The following is a 22,969-nucleotide window of genomic DNA, read 5'->3' on the forward strand; positions in this document are numbered from 1 at the left end:
AACTAGAGATGGCTAATATTTTCTGGAACAGGTATTTGTCACCTGTTATTTAATCGTACCTGTTATAAAAATAACAGGTTACTTCCAAAGGCCTGTTCCAAAATACTAGGCAAACAATTATCTTGCCAAAAATTTATTGCTTGGCCACCGTAAGCGCATATATATTGTAAAAATGAAGAATGGCAACAGCGGTTATGTTTTAGTTTCAGTTTCGATTTTGTGATGTAAACATTATTATTTTGCAGAATAATACGATATGTGCGTGAGTGTAGTAAGTTACGAGTGTACTTATATTATCAATAAATATTGTTTTTGTTTTCTATGAAGATTTTATTAATGTTCATTCAGCAACATTCGAAGCCAACACACGCTATATCGAAACAGCCTGTTATTTTATCACAGGCTAGTATTTTGGAACAGATGGTATTTTGTCACAGGCTAATATTTTGGAACAGGTGAAACAGGCTAGTGTTTTGTCACAGCCTTGCCTACTATTCAGTAGCTGGCTAAGATTATTCGCAAGAATGCCTAGCACGGTGAGAGGAAATGGTCAAATCTGCCCTTTTGATATTCGGGCATATGGGGTAGGTTGTTTATATTTGTATTTTCTATATTAACATTCTTTTCTGTGATACAAAATGTAGAAGTATTTTAATATTTTGATATTAAAACATATATTTCCTACGTGTAAAACAGAAGAAACAAAAATCTTACAAAAATTTACGACGGAATATGGGTGTTATTCGCTCCCCCCCCCCCNCCCCCCCCAATAGTGGCATGCAAAGTGAGGACGAAACAATCCCTGACATCCAGCCAAAGAAAGCACACCGTTGGCGATTAAGGATGCTGAAACTAATCATATGGCTATAATTTTTATTATTAAATTATTTAACGGGAAACGTTTGACTCAAGCAGAATATTTTATGAAGAATGAAGTGTGATTTAATTATGAAACAACAAGTTTAGTAATAAAAATTTAGGTCATTAAATTTATATACTTTCTTACATTTAAGGAAAAATTTAGAATATTTAGTTGGAATTGTTTACAATGGAGTAACTTCGGCCAACATTTACAAAAAAACTGAATCAAAAGTACAGCATTAGACAATGGTTGGAAGTAGCACGCTACAAATAGCGAAACTACCGTAGTCGCTACTTTTTTCTGTAGATTGTAGTGTAGCGCACTACTTTTTAAAGGAAGTAGCGTAGTGAGTAGGTCGATAAGAGAAAGTAGTTTGTAGCGTTTCCTGGCAACTACTTTTAACAAAGTTCAAACGCAAAATATATTTCGAATATGATTGGTGCATATTCTTCGCAGGCCGCTCAACGTAAACAATGAGAATGCCTCTGTGGCTGAGCGTTAATAAGATCTACGTCTCATGCTCCGGAAAAGCTGTGCGAAATCGGTCGAGTTGTTTCTGAGAAATCGTATTTAAAATATCTGACTTTTTTGAAATCCGATTTCACAGGAAATATAAAATGCGTTCTGTGTCTGGTTTCGAAACTTAAAATGAGGTCTGCATTAATTAACAACCTCAAACCATTAAGATTGAGTCCCAAAACGCTAAGAAGATAAAAAGTTATTCAAGGTGTTCCGTTTCTTATTTTTCGCACTGTAATTTATTTCTTGCAGGATATAAAAAAGCATTGATCACTTGAATCAAAAATATTTGATAAATTCCTAGTATTTCTTTCATCGCTGTCAAGAAAAGCATACAGTTTGAAAGTTAAAAGAACAAATTCGTAAAAAGTGCTTTAGAATAAAAAACTATTTCATATAAACATGCATTAGCTTCTAAAAGTAGCGAAGTAGTGACTACATTTCGAAAGTAGTTTGTAGTCGTAGTCGCTACATTTAAAAAAAATATTTACAGTTGTAGTTATAACTACAATTGTAATAAATTAGTTGTAGTTAGCTACTAAGAAAATGTAGTTTTTCTGATCATTAGAATCTTTTAAATCCTTCAAGTCTCTCTAAGTGGTCATTTTTTGCCCCTTACAGTGTTTATTGCATTAATTACAATCGTCTTTAGAGGTTATTAACCTTATTAATTATGGTAACCTTATTTATTACAATCGTCTTCAGATAACAGATTATAGACTTAAAGCGAGATAAAATATAATGCAATTTGATCATATAATTTATGAGGTAGTAGACACTCAAAACATTGAAAAAAGTTTGAATAGCAGAATTAAACGAAAGAAGTTTAAAGGCAATTAGAAATATTTCTCAAGGAATTACGTCAGAGATGTTTAGGTCATGAAATTTCTCATACTTATCAAAAAATTTAAAGCTTTCAAAGGTTTAAGAAACCAGCAATAAATTACGAACGAAAACAAGTATTTTTGAACTCCCTCTGTCAGAAAATAAAGCAATAAGATTGTCATTGACTTATTTGTTTGTTATTTGCAATTATTTCATAAAATTCTGAAAACCCTTAGATATTTATAACGATATGAATATTTTGGGGTATCGTGCTATGCGGAAGAAAAGTCGCCAAGTCTTGGAAACTTCCGGGCAGTGGCCCGCAAGAAACTAAAAAAAATTGTGAATTTCCTATCTATTGAACACGATTTAACAAAAAGTTAAATATTCAACATTTTTGTGGATGTAATGGTTTTTACTAATAATTTTATCAATTATTCTATCAATATTAATATTATTCTATTAATATTAATATTATTCTGTTAATATTATTCTATTAATAATTTTTATGTGTACTATGAAATAAAATATACAATTGTCAAGTTCCATCTCTTAAAATTTTTCAACCATATTAAATTTAATGACAATTAAATGAATACCTAGGTGTCCCTATTAGACCACTAAGGTTTCACTGCTGATGTTCACCCTAGGAAACGCCTAAGTAATCATGCGTAAGTATTCATAACGCCATTCGCTTCAAAAGCATATAAATTGGAAATAAGAGTCGACATGTTTCAAGCGCTCAAAAATAGGCACCCATTTTCAAAACTTGACAGATGTGAATGAGACGAAATGAAAGTGATTTGAAATATAAAACGCAAAGTTGCCAACGAAAAATGGAGAAATAAAGATGAGAAACAAAACTAAAAATACAGCAGTATCCGAAACGGAACTTTTAAAAAAATGAACGGGACAGGAAAATCAGGAAATGCATTTTACTATCTCGGCCACTGTGGTTTGTTTGCTCGATTTGTATTTTTTTCTTTCTTTTTTTTTGTCTCTTTCGGTTTTTCTAGTTTTATTTCTCATCTTTATGTTTCCATTTTTCGTTGGCAACTTTTCTTTTTATATTTCAAATCAATTTTGTTTCGTGTCACTCACGTCTTACAAGTCCCGCATCCTTAATAATAATATTAATACTACATGACGGTGGTAATAAATGAATAGTTAAATGAGAAATTGATCTATTGATAAAATGAAATTCTATCGACTTTTAACTTTTTTGACTCATGTTCCATCATTGATTCCGATATATAATTTTTACCACTAATAAAAAGGAAATTTAGTTTATATGCTAATTTCAATCATATATTTGATTGTATTTGATTATCATGTTTAACCCTTTGCAATCCGATGTCCCCACGGAGGCACCATCAACAGCCACCACTTAAAAATTAAAATAATTTCGTACCTTAATAATTAGTAACCACATTATCTTAAGAATTTTAAAATTGTATAATAATACTATATTGTGTATTTTACACAATATAGTAAATGCTATAGTGCTGATATTAGATCAAACAGCTTTAAAAAGTACTCGGAGTTCAAAGGGTTAAGAAAATAATAACAAGCGTAAGTATAAAAGAATATGAATTTTTTTTACTCGAATTTTCCTGATTTGTGAGGGGGGATTGCATAGCCGAAATTAGTTTTGTTCGAAAAGCTAAATTTTTTTTTTTCAAAATGACAATTTTAGTTTAATTTTTTTTCTGGATATACAATAGTTTATAAAGAACGTATAGGTTTATATACATACATATACACTTGTTTGCTCCTTTGAAAACAACACTTAAGACAAAAAACGTATGACCTTAACATATCGCTTCATAAACTAAAATGTATTATCATTTTCTTCCTACCACTCCCAACGTAGCAGAGAAATGGAGGCACATGGTATTCATTAGACTGAGTTTTTAGGTAGATTGACTTGCCTAAAAACTATAACTTGAAGAAACCGATTGCAGATTTTAAATTAGTGACGTCAAAATATCAATCAATTGACATTGAAGTGAATTATATTTCACCAAATGCTAGTTCATACTTCGTTGTGTTCTATATACTGTGGTGTTTTTCATTATATTATCTAAAAAATAACCGTTATCCATTATCAAAACAACTGGATTTTAATTTATTTTTTGCTATTAACGTGTTACAATCCCAAATTAGTTCACATTTTCTATATTTGACTGATTTGAATTTTTTTTCTTTACATTTTGAGATAACATTGCGGTGCTAGTGATTTTTAGTTTCATGGAAGCCCTGAAAAGCCATTATGCAATTTTTTTTCAAAATCTTAATTTGAAATAACTTGCTACATGTTGTTTCTTTTTCGATTGAGAGTTTTTGCGAGATGCATTAAAATTTTTTCTTCTTTCGCAGAAGACCGGGTCCGTACGTGATGTTTTCGATCTATTTAACGAGTGGAGAAATATTTAGTCGTGACCCTTTAGCACTAGATTATGTGACCGCAGTAGGTACGTTCTCGAAACTGTATTTGTTATTTACGTGCACATCTTGTAAATTTTCATGAAGACTAATTGTCCTGGCTTTGATACCAAATGTTCTAAAAAAAATTGTGGATTTAAATTGGCGAATCGTGTTGCTCTGACGACGTTTGTCCTCTTGTTGTAGAAGTTTGTGATGGAAACAAAGAACTCTTCTTTTTTCCGACAACTCTTTTGCATTCTTTTATAGTTTTATCAGTAAAAGAAAAGCATAAAAAGATAAACACTCCCTGCAGAGTGTTCAGAATAGTGTATATGTACCAGAATGCGGTGACTCTTGAAGTTGTGGCAATAATTCCACAAATCCACGTTAAGCCCATGACTATGGCTAGTCGCATGGAAACTAGAAACCTCGACCAGAGGGCGGCTTTATTTTCCGCAGTATTCATACTAGCACTGGTTATCATGATAAAGCTGTGAATAAACAGCAGGATATTGAAGAACAACAAAATGAAAAACGGCGCCCCAAAATACACCAAAAGAGCTGGCTTGTAATGGAACCAGCAAGTGTTTATATTGAATATCAAATTATATCTGTAATCAGTATTCAAATGGTTCACTATCAATGAGACGACGATTATCAGTAAAGGTACTCCCCATGAGTACGCACAGTACAAAGCGTACCGCATAAGCATCGGTCTGTCTCTTACAAGTCTTAACTTGGCGGTTGCCATTCTCAATGATCGCCAAACATCAAAAGACATAGCGTTCATCCAGAAAAACGATGCCAAGAAAGCGTAAAGCATTAGCATTCCAACGGCAGTACAGTCATTCCTGTTCGGTAATCCAAAAGTAGTAAAGGAACAGATGTAGGCCAACAACAGAGCTTTGCAGAGGGAGAATAGGCAATATCCAGGAAGATTTCTGAGTTTTTTTAAGGACAAGAACATAATAATATGTAGGGTGATGCAAATGGAAGATATGGAGACTCCCACAATCGAAAAAATGTCCAGAATCTTAGAGAACTTAGAATCATCACTGAAGTCATCGAAAAACTCCGGACAGATTAGTAGCTCCCCATTATCTCTTATCAGATAATTATTCTCATCGAAGACTCTGTCATATAACGGCACTTTAATCGATCCATTGGAGAGTTTAATGTAACACTCTGGTTCGATCTCAACATGCTGGCATTCCAGGAAGGCGTCACTAAACTTCGACAGATCTAGAGAATCTGGGCTATTTTGTGAATTGGGCAAGGAAGCATTGTAGGGTTCCGACCGTTTCTCTCTGGTAACAGCTTCATTTGTCTTTTCTTCTTGGTGTGGCATGCAGAAACTCGGAATTTCAGTTGTTGTTTCAGAATCCAATGCATGGCTCATAAACTGAAATAAATTTGTTGAAGATCTAACGATCCTTAAGGATTCCGAAGGAAGAATAAACAAAGTCAAACTGCAGAACGTAAAATACGAAAATATTTTAGATGTTTTTAGCTTTTTCATGATTTGCTCAGTCCTTAATGTGATTTGTTGCACATGTATCAGCAATGAACCTGAAAGTAAATTTAGTTTTTTTAAATGCATAGTTTAGCAATGTTATTATATAATAGAAATATACTGGTCATTTAAAACTATGGTACAGTACTTGAAATAAAAAAAATGGAACACTTTGAATAACTTTTTACCTAATGATCAGACTTTTATACATTCTAGCACTCAATCTTAGGTTCGAAGAAATTAACTTTAAATATGCTAATTAATTAGTGCAGACGATATTTTAAATTACGCAATCAGACACAAAAACATGCTTTCTTCGAATACAAACATGCCTTTTTTGGTCAGGTGAGCGGTTGAAAATTTGGATCACTTAATGCTAATTTTACTTTTTGCGAATACTGCTAAACATTTTTAAGCAGACAAACAATTAGAAAATCCGTTTAACCTATAATCAGTCCAAGCCAAAAATAATTTTTCATTACTTTTAATCTTGTTTTTAATAATGTTTGAAAAAAGTTTTGAATTGTAAGGTACAGTATTTTTTGCATCTTTGCAAAGAATGTAATTTTAAATGGCAAAAATACAAAATGTGAGCTCAATCGGTCGTATAGTTTCTGAGTAACCAAATTAAAAAAACTCGTGCATTTAATATTTAATTTCTTGAGAATTATTCGACCGATTTCAATTACCAATTCCCTTTTCGGAAAATAACATCATATTTTTCTATTCTATCGTTAAAATAAGAAACTGAAACAAAACATTATATGGAAATTTTATTCTTCTCTGACTGCTTGTCCCCAATCTTGGACCAATAATTATAAAAATATTACAAAGCACTTAAAATTTAAAAATATTAGCTTTCTATTTTTTTAGCAACCACCATTATTTAAACAACTGCGAGTAAAATTATATATTTTCAATTTAAATGCTTTCCCTAAAATCACAATTGCTGATGTAATATTTGACTGTAACTTTAATTTTTCCGAATTTAAAAGTGAATATGAATTTTTATTTCTTATGGTTGAACACGTAAGCTCTCCAACAAAACTTCGCTAAAAGTAAATTAAATCGAGATATTTTCTTCTGCAGAAAAATACAGAGTGAAATAAAACATATTGACAGTTTTTTTTTAAGTTCGATTTTTCAATTCGAGATTACTTGAAACAAGTAGGAAAGCAATAACAGTAAGTGATATAAAGAAGAAATGAACCAGATCGCCTTGAAATGAGGATGTTCAAGGTTTAAATGTGTTTTACAAATTTACAACTGTGCTAGTAAATGTTTGTATAATCTTTAGTAGTATTGTATTTTTTAAGATACCACTTTAACGTTTTGGTAATAGATTTTTTTTCTTTAGATATAGTTTCTTTTAGAAAAATAACATGCATCGTTGGTCCCAAGGGTATTAAAATATCTAAGTTTATTTCATTTTCGTCATCAGTGAATAAAATTTGTATCAGGAAGGGAATCGTCATACTAACAGCATTTATAAAACCAACGTTTCTTTTTCTTTCTGAAATGCAACAAAAAAACAGGCAGTCTGTTTTGGTTTAGCTTTTTTTAAAATTTATATTCATAATTTGGTCCAGATGATGATTAGAAACTACCTAAAACTATTAAAATGGGGTGAGACATTTAAAAGTTTCTTTTATTTTCATAATGTGGTTCATATAATGAGTAGAAACTAAGAACAATTATTAGAATAATCTGAGAAATTAAAAAGCTTCTGTGATTTATGTTTATAATTTGGTTCACATGATGATTAAAAACTAAGAACAATTACGAAAATAAGCTGAGAAATTAAAAAGCTTCTGTTATTTATGTTCCTAATTTGGTCCATATGATGATTAGAAACTAAGAACAACTGTAAAAATAATCTGAGAAATTAAAAAGCTTCTGTTATTCATACTCATAATTAATTTGGTTCACATGATGATTAGAAACTAAGAACTACTATGAAAATAAAGAACAACTATGAAAAAGAGAACAACTATGAAATTAAAAAGCTTCTGTTATTTATGTTCCTAATTTGATCCACATGATGATTAGAAACTAAGAGCAACTATGAAAATAAGCTGAGAAATTAAAAAGTTTCTGTTATTTATGCTCATAATTTGGTCCACGTGATGATTAGAAACTAAGAGCGGCTATGAAAATAAGCTGGAAAATTGAAACCTTCTTTTATTCAAACTCATAATTAATTTGGTCCACATGATGATTAGAAACTAAGAACAATTATGAAAATAGGCTGAGAAATTGAAAAGCTTCTATTATTTATATTCAAAATATGGCCAGCGTAACTCAGAACAAATATGAAGAAAGTATGAAAAATTAAAAACATGCTGAAGTCATTGACAAACAATTCAAATATAATAATATATTGTAGTAAAGGCACTCACTTTTCCATGACGTTAAATACTTGACAATATACTTCGAGACTCATAACCTATGTATATTTTATTTAGTTGATTTTCTAGATATTTCTCTCGAAGATTGTTCGAAACTAACATCCGCAGGATGCCAAAATCAGGATGTCTAAATGGCACGAAGTTATGATGAAAAATAATGATTTATTTATTTCCCATTAAGTGACACATGTATGAGTTGAAAATTATTATTTTCTATTTTGAGTAAAATAAAGTTGGTGTGAAAAAAAATTAAATAACAAAAATGCCAAGTTTCAAGTCCGTCCCACAGTTTGAGAGCTCCTTGAATACATTGAGAGTTAAACCTGAAACTTGAATCCAATGGCTGGAAAACGCTGACGCATTAAAATGCAATTTTAACCCACGAATGCCCAGTCAGAAGCAGGTTAATGAAAAAAGCGGATGGTTTTGTAGGTTTAAACCAGTGACTATTGGCGATAGTTTGGGATTCATACTTAATGGTGATCCGAAGACATTACTGCTGCATGCGCACACTAATGCGGTCTCCTCCCCATACTACACTCCGACTCTGAAATTGACGGTGACATTCCGAATGGATTCCTTACCACTAAGATACATGCGAAGGAAATGCAATCCGATCAGACATCCAGCTTATAGCATAAAGAAGCGAACCCAATAAAAAACTGAAACTAATTGAGCTATAATTTTGACAGAGAGATTAAAAGCGAACACTTTATACATAAAGCTGACTGAGCTACATTTTTTAAAAAATTATGTTTGATTATACTTCCATAGTTATGAATACAACAACCATACCTGCCAGAGACGCGGTGGTTCAAGGGAGAAAGCGTTCGCCTCCCAATGAGTTTTTCCAGGTTCAAATCCCTAGTGTTAGCTGGTCGATATAAATTCTGCTTCCGGCTCGCCTCGACCACATTGGTGGCATAAAATATTCTTGGTGACAGACGGATCATGAGTTAGAATTCACCATGTTGTCAGGCTAACCGGGAGAGGTTTACCGGTGGACATACCTCCCTTGAGACTGTCCGCAGTGTCTGGAGGGTTGCTTCCTGGTTGTAGTTTGTCGAAAGTAAGAACTCCCTTAGCCATTCGTCTATCTTCGTCTGTCTTTGGTAACGAGGTATAACTATTTCAAGTAGGGGTGTGGAGTCAGTGTTTAGAACAGGTTTTGGCTCGGGACGTCGAGAGAAAAGTAATCTTTTTTCTTCGGTTCATTGTGTTAGCCCTGGAGTGAAGAGAGAAATGAGCTATTCCTGTTTTCATAGAAGTAGAAGGCCTCCGACTTTGTGGTGGGGGGAGTTCTTTCCATAGACAAACTATACACTAATCTGATGTACAGTGCGCAAAGTAAAAAACGGATCACTTTGAATAACCTTTGATCTAACTATCGGATCTTCATGTTCTAGGACTGAATATTAATGGTTCGATTGAATGACTTCAAATATTAGTGGAGCTAATTAATTCGTGGAGACGATATTTTAAGATACGAAATCAGACACAGGAACATAATTTTTCTGAATAAACATACCTTGTTTTCGACGGATTTGGTTTTCTAACTCCCAAAATATAGGGGGTAACCACAATCTGGAAAATATGGTCCGAATAAATTGGTCATGAGAGCGATCCAAAATTTGAATTCCTGAATGCTAATTTTTTTTCGCGTATTTTCCCATATCTCGAGAACTTTTTAAGCGAATTAAAAAAATTTAGCTTACAATTATAAAATTCGTTTACACGAAGATGCAAAAAATAACTTTTAGTAAATATTTATTATTTTTTATTATATTTGATAATAATTTAAAATTTTTTAATTGCAATGCAAGCAGTTTTAACATCATTTTAAATAGTGCAATTTTAAAATGCAAAATTTGAGCGAAATCGGTCGAATAGTTCCTGAATCGATTTCTAAAAAAGTCGTATCTTTAACGATTTGATCTTTATTCAGGAACGATTGCATCTTTTTTATAAGAAATAAAGTCTCTCCTTACTTAACTTTATTTTGACTATTTTGCTAATTGCATTTGATCTTTTTATAGGATACGTTTAGTTCGCGCTGTTAATTTGAAAAGTAAGCACTCTGCGATTCAGAGTAGGTGCCATATTTTTTACTAACTCTAGATTTTACTTTAAGTTCAAATCTGTTACATAATTGTTGCATTTACACTTTGCGTTATGTGACAATATACTCTTTTGATTGAATCTTATCTTTTAGTTTTTTTAAAAAAAATTATTTTTCCTTTTTTATATAACAGTTTGTATTTATTTTATGTGAAATTTTCCAAGTAATTTTCGTAAATTAGGGTATTATTTTCTCAAATAAAACATATAATTATTTTAAAAAGATCTTATCTGACAAAATTTTAGCTCTGTTTTCGTTTTCTCGTTACTTTTGTTTTCGTGTTTACTTTTGTTTTCAAAAGAATTTAACTTTCTGTTCGCTTTTCTTTGTTGGTCAACGTGGTCATTGCGCTTCTTGTGGGGACAGATACCCCTCTATATCCGCCATTCTTTTTTCTTCATTAATTTTTTTAAGAGGGGGGGGGCTTACTTAATTAATCTCTTTCATGTGATATTAAAATTATCCTCTCTTTAAATTTAATTGGCTATCGTCTTTCTGGATCTACACCAGTTAACGATGTTTTCTTAGTTTTAAGACATTCTCTCTCGTGGATGCTTGCTTGGTTACACCAAAGGGTGTACCCTCCCTCTGAGATGCGGACTTATGTCCGTATCGAGGGATTTTTTTTTTTTACATCCTTTTTCTGATTCTATAATCTATATTATATAAAGCGCTAATACGTATGTATGTATGTATCAATAAAACCGATGATATTTCTTTTCTCGCGCTGGCAACAGTTTTCATTTTTAATTGATTGGATTCGGCGCGCAAGAGCACGTAGTGAACAGCCAGCTAACAATAACCAGAGTGAGCATTATCAGGTTGTTCAATTCAGATTCATGCACTAAAAACATGACAATATTTAATTTAAACTCAATTAGGAATTAATTAATTAATTGAAGTGAGAATGCTTTAAAAGGCAGCTGTTGAATTGATATTTTTCTACTGGGAGTTACCTAGACGTCTAAAAAACGTTTAAGTGTTTGTATTGAATGCATTGAATTTTTTTATATTTCGCGTTTATTTATGCATTGAATTTTCACGCTTTAAAATGCAGAATATTAGTGAAGCAATATTTGATAATTTATTTTGCTAATATGTTTCTTATTTAGCTAATGTTTTGATTTTTTCACCATGTACAATCTAAATAGCTAATATACTTTTTTAAAAGCCAATAAGAACATTGGTAGAATTCTTCTACATAAGTACAATACTATGTCTTTGATGATAAAATACTATGTCTTTGATGATAATATATTATGTCGTTGTGCTAGAACATTGTGTTCATTGTCGAGCGAGCGCAGCCAGCCATGGTTCACGGCGTGAACCACATAGGATTGCGTAGCAAGGGGGCGGAGCCTCCTAGTTTTAATTAAATCCGCAAACCGCAATTAATTTCTGTAAATTGAATACCTACATTTATACCTTTAACCTTAAAGACCCTTTCAAATTTAAGCTTCCGTTCTACATTCATCTTATTATCACTCATATATCGTATTTTTATGCATGAAGCCTTATTTTAAATTCTCTTGACACTCATTTCTAATTCCAGGCTTCTCTGTGTCACAAATTTTGTCAAAAGATATATATTACTAATAAAATTGTGAGTTTGTTCAAAAATGTTTTTAATAAATGTTTTTTTAATTTTGAAAGAGTGGTCGCTATTAAAAATGACGCTATTGGCCATTGACCGGTCGCAAACGTTTCCAATTTTACAAAATAGTGTTAGGTTAAACTTTTTATCCGTAATATAAAGCTTTTCAGCTTTAATATCCAAATCTTACATTCCTGCTTTTCAAGTGGATTTTTTTCAATTAATTTAGAAGAGAAAAGTTGATTACAATTTTATTTTTCTTATTCATAGTAAAAAAAATCACACCTAATACTAACAACACCTAAAACAAAAATCAATATTTTCCGACCTAGTTGTAACAAAATAAAAACCATTTTCAAAATTTTTATCTTTTTTAAAAACATAGTTTTTAAAAACTGTTTTCGAAAATTGTTCGTTTTAATATTATGTTTAATAAGGTTATCAAATTTTCACCGGCGATAAATTGTGATCTTAGATAAAAAGCAAAGAGCTCCAGCTGAAATGTTAGCACTGTGGCTAGTCATAAAAAGTTTACATTTTAACTCCAATAATAATTTCCTTTCACAAAGCGATACTAAAACAAATTTAGTTAAAGTTAATAAATGTTTATCAGTTTAAGTGTATTTCTGAAACCAGCTTGTTATTTAATAATTATGAATAAGTAGCATTCCATAGTATTGGTTTCGATTAATATTTATTTACATAATCCTTAATATAATATACAACCAATTTCCAAAATATTTACAATTCAAATATACAACTCATTGTAGGATTTCAATAAGATATAAATATGCATATTATGAAGTAAGAATTAGTTTCAATATTTAAAATGAACATCAAAAACCATTTCTCAAGCATTCACCAAACATGTATTTCTCAATTTTAGTCTTCAGAGTGCTCATGCTCATTCGGTCTTGAATATGCTTGAACACTTTTCTGGAGCACGTGAAAAGCAAAAATACAAAAAGACCTTGCAATGAATTGAGTATATCGAACAGAAACCATACAACGGTGTCCAGCTTTGCTACTCGCAGCCATTCAGCTTCACTATATGAAAAAATAATGCCAATAGCGCCAATGAGCCATGTAATACCCATCATTACAGCCAATCGTATATGCAATACAAGGTTCAGTTGTGCCGTTTGGCGTTGGTCGCTTTCCACAGTTTGTTTCATTGTATTATTTTTTAGTATAAAAGCACTCAAAACAAAGAAAACAGCATTGCTCAAAAATAGAACAAATGCGGGAAGTGAAAAAAAGATTCCTTTGGCAACATCGTTCGTCAACCAGCAAAAACCGTTCTTTCCATATAGAGGCTTGATCTTTTCTGATACATTTTTAGAGTTGTCCAAGCCAACACATACTGAGACGATGCACAATGGCACCAACCAGGCGTAAGAGGAATACCAAAGAAATTGGCGAAGTCGTGCACTTTTATTACTCACCATCAATCTCTCTGTTGCCATTCTTAGTGTCTTCCACACATCAAAAGCCATGACATTCATCCAAAAGAAGGCTACAAGAAAGAAATATTGCTTCAATATTCCAGCCAAGACGCAAGACTTTCCAAATACTTGTGGTATTTGTACTATTAAGGAAAAAGAATATGCCATTAAGAAAGCAACACCTAGAGATGCCAGATTATATCCAGGTAAGTTTCTTAAAGATGGCACCAGGCAAAAAGTTACAATATGTATCAGCAACGCAAGTATCGAAATAGCACTTCCGATATTGCCTATGTACAAAGCAGCTTTGTTGGTATCATCCATAGGTTTAGGTAAAAGTTTGTTGAACTCGTCTTCATCTATATCATCATAATCCATGGAACACAGAACTAGTTTTCCCGCTTTGTTGACCTCGTATACTTCATCTTCGAGTAAAACTCCATAAAGAATGACAGAACCATTCAGAAGATGTTTAAACTCATCAGCATTGTATTCGAATGTTCCACAATGTTTAAAAAGTTCCTTCTTCAATTGTTCAGTGGGATAAAAACATATCCTTCTATCATTTTGAATGATATGCATTTTGGAAGGATGGATAGTAGTATTGTAAGAAGGAATGAACATGTTGCCGTTTGCCAAGAATTCGACGTTTTTAATGTCCAGAATCACTCTAGCACAATGCTTTTGGAAATCTAGATTAGATGCAGTTGCAATATACTTGGCAGATGTATCAGATGTCGAAGTATTTGCGGAATTGGAAACTAAATTAGATGTAGAAATAATTGCCTCATTTGAATCTGAATCGGATACAGAAGAATTTGTGTGATCGGAATCTAAATTGGCTGAAAAAGGATGTGCATACTTGGAATCTAAACTAGATGTGGCAGTATTTTCGTTACTGAAAATTGGCTGAGTTTGTTTCATTGAAGAATTGGAAATAGTAAGAAGTGGATTTCCGTAAGATCTCATCACTTGTGTAAATGCAATAATATAAAAATATAGCTCCATTTTGAGAATAACAATCTTGTTCTGAATTTTAGTAGATCAAAATCAAATTGTGATGTTTTATCTATGATATGAAGTTTTCCTCTTGTCGAAATCAAACTAGAAAAAAAAATGAAATCAATTTCAGTATAAGAACAGCAATAAAGTAAGCAATTTAGAAATCTGAAGTACAAGTTCTTTCTAGCGTGAAAAATTTAATTAATCCATTAAGTTTAGCTCCTTGGTTAAAACTGTTTTATCAAACTATATACCCCTTAGGAAAATTTGCCATAGAGAAGCCTATGGTAATCTATGGCAACCTATGGCTACCATAGAAATTTGTATGGCAAGATACCATACGACTATGGTTACCATAGAGATTTGTATGGCACAACNATAATTAAAAAGAAATTTAGCACTTTATTAACAGTTTAAATTTAAGAATGACACATTACGCACAATCCGTAACATGATATATATTTTTCTTCATATTATCGTATCTCTTCAAAATTTACGCCAATTGCTATTCATGGCAATACCAGTCGCCATGCCGGGTATGTCGAACATGATTGGTTGACCAACGCTTGACGTCGTTTGCAAGTATCCAATTGTCGCTTTGATAAGCATGCCGTTAGCGAAACAATAACTTTAATAAAAAAAGCTAAAATATTCAGCTCAACAAAAAGTAAAAGCCCTTATAATTAAAAGCGTGTTCCGGCACTATTCAGTTCTTATCTTGATGCCTGCTTTGAATCCTATTTTAAAATTATTGCAGAAAATAAAATTTTGCTGCTTAAATAAGGTATTTTGTTAACAGTATCCTTGATTTCTTTTTAAAAAAAATTATTGTCTAATATGAAATTTTTAATGTGATGAGATGATCCATTAGAGTTCACAATCCACATTAGATCTCCATCCACAATCCATTAGAGTATCCACATTAGAGTTCACAATATAATATTTAAGCTAGAAAAAAAACGAATGCAAAAGCGTTAAAAGAAATCTATTGTGTCAGAAGCCTTATTTCAAATAGGAACACATTTCCGTGCCGTACATTTCCGTTCGCACCAAATTTCTTTCCAGTTAAGAGAAATTCAACATTTACAGTAAACGGTTGTTCATTGTTTAACAGTTGATTTTTCGATTTATTCAATTCATAATTTTCCAGTGTCGCCATTAGTTTTTATTTAATAACAATTCGTATATCAATATTTTAAATATTTCTTTCCGAAAATTACACTACATTAAAAAAATACAATCCTAGAGTAAAATATAATTCACGAACTTTATAAATATAGCGAACGTTCCTCCTGAATGCAGTTTGCTCGTTCTACTTTGTTGTTGTTTCTAATGTCACTTGCCACACGGGCAAACCTGCTTGATGAAACCTAGCAAATTTAAGGCAAATTGTGCGTTTCTTGTTTTTTCAGTGGCGCCAACCTGTGGCCAAGAATTCGTCTTCAGTCACACACACGTCACAGCTCGTTTTATAGGGCGGACCCATTCATACATTCATCCACAGATCGTAATTTTGACCTGAATCAGAGAACGATCGATCTCATATCCGGAGGTATTGATTTGTTGTGGGAACATGGAGGACTTAGAGACTCGTCAGATTTAACGTGCATCAGTCACCATTTACTACATGGGGAGTCTTCGGTCGGTGGGTCGTTCTACTTTAGATCCACCAATCGAATTCTGAATTTTTAAACGTATATTTTATATAAATTTTTATTTTGATGAAAAATTCGTAAAAAAGAATATTGTCGGTGCAGCTTTGGAAAATATTTTGCATTAAAATGAAAAGTTTGTTTTCAAAACATTTAAATTCTACTCAAATTGATTTGTTTATAATAGAAAAAAAAAGGAAAGAACAGCTATACTCTTCTCTTTTAGTTGAAAACCGATTAAACTTCTCAGTTTATTTTCGAACGTCAGCGTTAGAACAGTTTAGAGCGGGCTCCAAAAGCTAATACTTGTTAACACGTTGAATGCCACATTAATTTTACATGGCCTACCCGTCTGGCCAAATGGTAAATATGAGACAGAATTTGCTAGTTTATTAAAAGGTTTAGCATGACGTATTTTGTAAAAGTGGCGAATTATATTAGCCTACGCATTGTTTAGAAATAGTTGTCGATAAAAATCTACTAAATAAAATTTATTAAACCAAGAATCACAATTAATAAACTACCACTTGAAAATATTTATTCGCTGTCCGGAGCAAGTTGGCATCTCTGTGTATTCTGTATTTTTGTGTGTTCTATATTGCATTATTTTCTTCAAACCATTTTAGTAACAATAATATAAAAAAAAATTTAAATTTATTCGAATTATGTGTTCCTAATAATCTTGGCTTCGCCGATCACCGGTGAACCCCGTGGCCCGCGTGTTAAGAATATCTGATGAAAATCTGTTTAGAATTAATTTACTTAAAAACCTTTTTAAGAAGTGCCAGATATCACTAAAAGTGTATAGTGTTTTACTTTGCATTGTTTTATATTAATAATTGAAAATAATAAATCCTTAAAGTATGAAGAGTATACTTGATATGCATCAAAATAGTGAATATTCTTAAAAAAATAATGTTGATGTTCACATTCTGAAATCAATGTGAATTTAACTTCCGTATATATTTTACAATTTACGAGATCCTGAAAGTAATCAAAAAACTTCAACATGCGTAATTTTTTCGATACGTTAAATGTAGGTCACCTTCTACACTAAGCAATGCATCTGACAGGTATGGAAACCAGAAATTTTAAAGTCAATGAAACAGACATAACAGTCTTCGTTTTCTTTCTTTGTAATTAATAATTAGAAGAACTGTTAGCAAACAGTATTAAAATCTGTACATCTATCTATTTTTTCATAATGTTAGTAGAAAATATTCATCATTTATCTCTGGGTTTTTAAATTAAAAGCAAAGTGAAAATTTTTTCGACAGCGAACAATATTTCCGGTACAAATTGGAAAAAGAGCACATTTTGCACAATAAATAAAATATAAATTAAAAAGAACAATTCTCACAGTTATTATGGAGCAATTAAAAAAAGTCCTTGTTGAAAAACAATTAGGGTAGAAATACGAAAAAAGAAATATCGGACTACCTTCTAGAGATTCAGGTACGAGTAAACAGACAGCACTTTAAATAGATAGGATATTATTCAATCTAATTATAAATCAAACGAAAACAAATAAAGTTCGATAATCACAACAGCATAAATTAAAACAAAAAAAGAAAACCCTTTTGACAATCTACCCTGACCACATAAAAAATCGCAAATCCGATCATAATTGATGTGCAAATGAAAGAAAAATGTCTAATCGGATTATATAACGATATTAAGTTTAAGATGAATGTTTAAATTAACTGCAAATAGCATTTTTCACAAAAAAAAGAAGAAAAAAAACTATAGGTACCTACTATATTTTCAAGTAGACCGGAAAGCATAAGAAGTTAAATAATCATTATAATATATATAATTTAAAAAAAAAATTAAACAAATGATAAGATGAATTAAAATAATTACGGCATAGTAAAAAATCAATCGGGCATTCGTTTCAGTATAGTATAAAGTTAACAATATTAATAAACAAGCACTTTATAAAGTAAAGGCATGACTGGCATACTTAGCCTATTTTTTAAAAAAGAAAAATGAAAAACATTTAAATTTAAGCAACCATTATGGAATAAATGAAACCAATAAAGAAATAAAGGGAACAACCAATACAGTACAAATAAAACGAATTCAAACGGGTTATCATTTTGGTATAGAGCTTGCAATACTAGTAAACAGAACTTTAATCCAGAATAAGTTTAGTCAGTATACTTATTAATTTTAAGTAGAATGAAAAGTATAAAACGTTGGACAACTCTTAAGCTGTAAATAAAATGGGAGACAATCAATTCGGAACAACTAAAAAAAAAAAATCAAATCGGACAATAGTTACGCTTCAAAATTAAAAATAAATAAAAATAAAATCAAATCGGACATTCGTAACTCAATATAGGAAACTCAATACTAAAGTATTGAGTTTCCTATATTGAGTATACTAAATTGAGTTTCCTATATTGGCCCCAATAGTTACACTTCAAAATTAAAAATAAAGTCAAATCGAACTTTCGTTTTAGTATTGGGTTTATATCACTTAACACTTTTAAAACGTAAAACCTGTCAAACATACTTTAATTTTTACGACACGAAAAGAATATAAAGTGACAACTCTTATGCTGCAAATAAAATGGGAGACAATCAAAACGGAACAACTAAAAAAAATCAAACCGGACAATAGTTACGCTTCAAAATTAAAAATAAAGCCAAATCTCTGACATTCGTTTCAGTATTCAGTTTCCAATACTACCAGTAAACATTTTAAACAGAAAATTAATGTAGACATATATTAATATTTAATTGAACAAAAAACATATAAAGTTAGACAACCATTACAGTATAAATTTTAAAAACTTAATGAGACAATCAGTATACATACCTGCCAACTAGTGATGAAGTTGAAAAAAGATTTTACAAAATGGTAGTAAAACAAAAGTTTAGTATGGAAAATTTTTTCGAAAATCGAAGCCATTTAAATGGCAATAAGCTTAATGAGGTTACAAATAGATCTTATTTAAATATTTTTTAAATTATTGATTCGTCGTGGTAGTTTAATTTTTTTTTTTTTTTGAAACTTCAAACTTCAATGTTTAATACGCCAAAACCCTAATGTTTCTACAACTAAGAAAATTATCTCTCAACGACCGTGCAAGTTGGTAGCTATGAAGACGCATAAGAAAACCAAATCGGACAATAACTACGGTATAATAAAAAAAAAACTAAAGCGGACAAACTGTGAATGATACATGGGTCTAAATATGCAAAAAGTGGTAATCAATAAAAATCAAAGATAGATTAAACAAGGTCAAAATTAGCAGCACTTCATGAGGTATTTCTTACAGTTTATTATTAAGGATAATTCGCAGGAAAATTAAATATATATCACTAGTAATACACGGCGGTACAATGAACAATAAAATAGAAAATAAATAAAAATAAATTACGTTTCTACCACTTTTTACATTTTAGGTGGACGTAACATACCGGCAATTGTTTCAGTTTAAAGTTGACGGTGGGGAGTATAGTCAGGGTTTTTGCGGGCCTTGTAAATTTTAAAAAGTGGTAACGAAAATTAAACAATTGTCGATAATTTAATTTCTGTGCAACCACTACTAAAAATTGTTTTACCAAAGAAATTGTGTATGCAGGAAAATTCCAGTTTCGAAACTTCTTAACTACAAAGTAGTATGTTAACACATTGCTGACCGGTCACGAGTTAACTCGTGTTTTCGTTAGCAGTGATTTCGTGGTGACTATTTTAAAAAGTGGGCGTAATTTTCCTTGCTTTTCAAGTTTTACTATTTAATTCTCTACCAATTTATTATAACTTTACGAAATCCTATATATTTGCAAAACTTTTGGTTATACCATTACACATAAGTAATTGCTAACTTTATATCATCCGGCATTAAAAATTAAAATTTTTTAAAGTTTATTTATATTGTTTTACTACCACATCCGCTTTCAAAACTATAGCCGGCCGGGCACATGGGGGTAATTTTCAGAAAAGTTGCTGGTCAGCAATGAGTTAAGATAAGCAATAGCTTCCAGCATTAACCTTAATTTACTACCACTACTAAAATTTTTCAAGGACCGTGGGAAGTCCGTACTTTAGCCCTTTCTGAAGCAGTGGTAAGTATACCTACCACCAATTTCTGAAGTCCGTGGTGAATTTTTTTACCACTTTTAATATAGGTTGCCATTTGTTAATAACTTCAGCTTTCTTGAAGTGTGTTTGAATAAAATTGGCAACCATTTGTTTGTTTAAGAAAATGTATTAAAGTTATAAAATACATAATTCCGTTTGAAGTTTGTAGCATTTCTAAAATATATTTTATAAGTAACGAAAAGTAAAAGTCTGTAAGCTCCTAATAGGTCGTGGTAAATATACTTTAATTTTTTATGAGCTAAATGAGTTTTTATTTTCTTATATGAATTACTATTCTTATATCAATTTCAATTCCAAAAATACTTTAATTTACCTTTACTAGAAATAAATATTAAAGGGTTAAACAGAAAAAAACGTAACATATATACTTACCCTCATTTTAAATGTAGCAAAAATGATTACGCCACAAATATGGAGTTAAAAGATTGCCACTAAACAATTAACGCATTAGTCATTATACGAACGGATGTTAAACGTTTCAGCAGCTATCAGCATCGAAATTCAGAACAAGATTTAAGGAAGATGGTTACGAAATCCGGAGGATACGCGGGGCATTTCCAACTAAAAAAACCAACTTCATTTATACGCTTAAAATGAAGTTTCGTGAATACTAAAATGTATTTAGTTTATTTATGCCCATTTTGATTGGGGAGTCAATTTGCTGAATGGGTTAGAAGCAGTATATTTTTAACACGTTGAATGCCATGGGGGTCACCGGTTACCGGCGAAGTCAAGGTTATCAGAAACACATAATTCGAGTAAATTTTTAATNGGTACTTTTTTCAATTTATTATTAAGGATAATTCGTAGGGAAATTAAATGTATATCACTAGTAATACACTGTGGTACAATGGACAATAATATAGAAAATAAATAAAAATGAATTAAGTTTCTACCACTTTTTACATTTTTAGGTGGAACGACGTAACATACCGGCAATTGTTTCAGTATAAAGTTTACGGTGGTATTACAGTCAGGGTTTTGCGGGCTTTGTAAATTTTAAAAAGTGATAACAAAAATTAAACAATTGCCGATAATTTAATTTCTGTGTAACAACCACTAAAATTTGTTTTCCAAAATTTTCTACCACTACTAAAATTTTTCAAGGTCAGCGGAGACTCCACTTTAAATAGAAAAAAAAACGTAACATGCACACTTACCCTCATTTTAACTAGAACAAAAATTATACATAGTAACTCCTCCACAAATTATAGAGATAAAAGATTGCTACTAAACAATTAACGCATTAGTCATTATACGAACGGATGTTAAACGTTTCAGCAGCTATCAGCATCGAGATTCAGAACAAGATTTAAGGAAGATAGTTACGAAATCCGGAGGATACTTTAATTATAGCCGGCATTTCCAACTAAAAAAACCAACGTCATTCATACGCTTAAAATGAAGTTTCGTGAATACTAAATGTATTTAGTTTATGCCCATTTTGATTAGGGAGTCAATTTGCTGAATGGGTTAGAAGCAGTATATTTTTAACACGTTGAATGCCATGGGGGTCACCGGTTACCGGCGAAGTCAAGGTTATCAGAAACACATAATTCGAGTAAATTTTTAATATATTTATATTATCGTTACTAAAATAGGTTGAAGAAAATAATACAATATAGAACACTCAAAAATAGTTTTATTTATTTACACAGCGATACCATCTTATACGGACAGTGAATAAATATTTTCAAGTGGTAGTTTATTAATTGTGATTCTTGGTTTAATAAATTCATTTTAGTAGATTTTTATCCACCACTATTTCTAAACAATTCGAAGGGTTATATCATTCACCACTTATATCTAAAATGCAATGCTAAACCTTTTAAAAAACTACTAAAATCTGTCAAATTTGCACACTTAGCTGGTTGTTATGTATAGTTGTGGCTAGACGGGCATTCAACGTGTTAATTATTCTAAACATGGCTTGTTTGTACTCCGAAGAAAAAGAGAAAAAAAGCTGGTAATAAAGCCATTTATATTCTGGCTTATTTTCTTAGGAATAAATGTCCGTGATTGCTAAGACATATTTACAATTATTTACTTGTATAGGAAATAGTTTTGTATTTACATTTTATCACATTGCAAGCGGATCACGTAAAATTACGTTTGTGAAATTTCCGTGATCCATACAAGAGTTCAAAAAGTTATAGCAAAACTACTAGTTATAGCAATTGTTTGACGTAAATTTTTTTAAGAAACTTGAAATCGTAGCCATAGTGATAAGTTTGCTCCAATTTTTATGAAATCTTGTCTACCACTTTTTTAAAATTTTAACCTATAACAGTTGTAATTTATTCTATTTTCTTGAAAAAGTTGTCAGAATGCGATGCGTTTATTTTTTTACTGCAAATTAAACAAAGATATTTTATTCTGCAAAAAAATACACAGTAAAACAAAAAATATTGACAATTTTCAAGTCCGATTTTTAACGGATAACTTGGAACAATCCGAAAAGCGATTACAGAAAGTGATATAAAGAAAAA

At 31.2% G+C, this 22,969-nt stretch overlaps 2 protein-coding genes across 3 annotated transcripts; both read right to left on the reverse strand.

The window, feature by feature from the left end:
• Positions 1 to 4,310: 4,310 nt before the first annotated feature.
• On the reverse strand, positions 4,311 to 8,655 carry LOC107438942 (probable G-protein coupled receptor Mth-like 3). Its single transcript, XM_016051367.4, has 2 exons — positions 8,546 to 8,655; positions 4,311 to 6,202 (listed from the first exon to the last, which is right to left on the reverse strand). The coding sequence occupies exon 2, from the start codon at positions 6,150 to 6,152 to the stop codon at positions 4,788 to 4,790; it is 1,365 nt and encodes a 454-aa protein (XP_015906853.2). The 5' UTR covers positions 6,153 to 6,202; positions 8,546 to 8,655; the 3' UTR covers positions 4,311 to 4,787.
• A 4,292-nt stretch (positions 8,656 to 12,947) lies between these two features.
• On the reverse strand, positions 12,948 to 21,790 carry LOC107438943 (G-protein coupled receptor Mth2-like). 2 transcript variants are annotated; one of them, XM_071185388.1, is made up of 2 exons: positions 21,641 to 21,790; positions 12,948 to 14,816 (listed from the first exon to the last, which is right to left on the reverse strand). In XM_071185388.1, the coding sequence occupies exon 2, from the start codon at positions 14,718 to 14,720 to the stop codon at positions 13,104 to 13,106; it is 1,617 nt and encodes a 538-aa protein (XP_071041489.1). In that variant the 5' UTR covers positions 14,721 to 14,816; positions 21,641 to 21,790; the 3' UTR covers positions 12,948 to 13,103. The 2 variants fall into 2 exon arrangements, with proteins under 2 accessions (XP_071041489.1, XP_042900160.1); XM_043044226.2 differs by lacking the exon at positions 21,641 to 21,790 and adding an exon at positions 20,853 to 21,150.
• Positions 21,791 to 22,969: the final 1,179 nt, after the last annotated feature.

The sequence above is a fragment of the Parasteatoda tepidariorum genome, chromosome 9 (assembly GCF_043381705.1).
Source record: "Parasteatoda tepidariorum isolate YZ-2023 chromosome 9, CAS_Ptep_4.0, whole genome shotgun sequence".
NCBI lineage: Eukaryota > Metazoa > Arthropoda > Arachnida > Araneae > Theridiidae > Parasteatoda > Parasteatoda tepidariorum.

Excerpts from the sequence above, each read along its gene's own strand:
- LOC107438943 (XM_071185388.1), bottom strand. The coding sequence starts at position 14,720 with ATGGAGCTATATTTTTATATTATTGCATTTACACAAGTGATGAGATCT.
- LOC107438942 (XM_016051367.4), bottom strand. The coding sequence starts at position 6,152 with ATGAAAAAGCTAAAAACATCTAAAATATTTTCGTATTTTACGTTCTGC.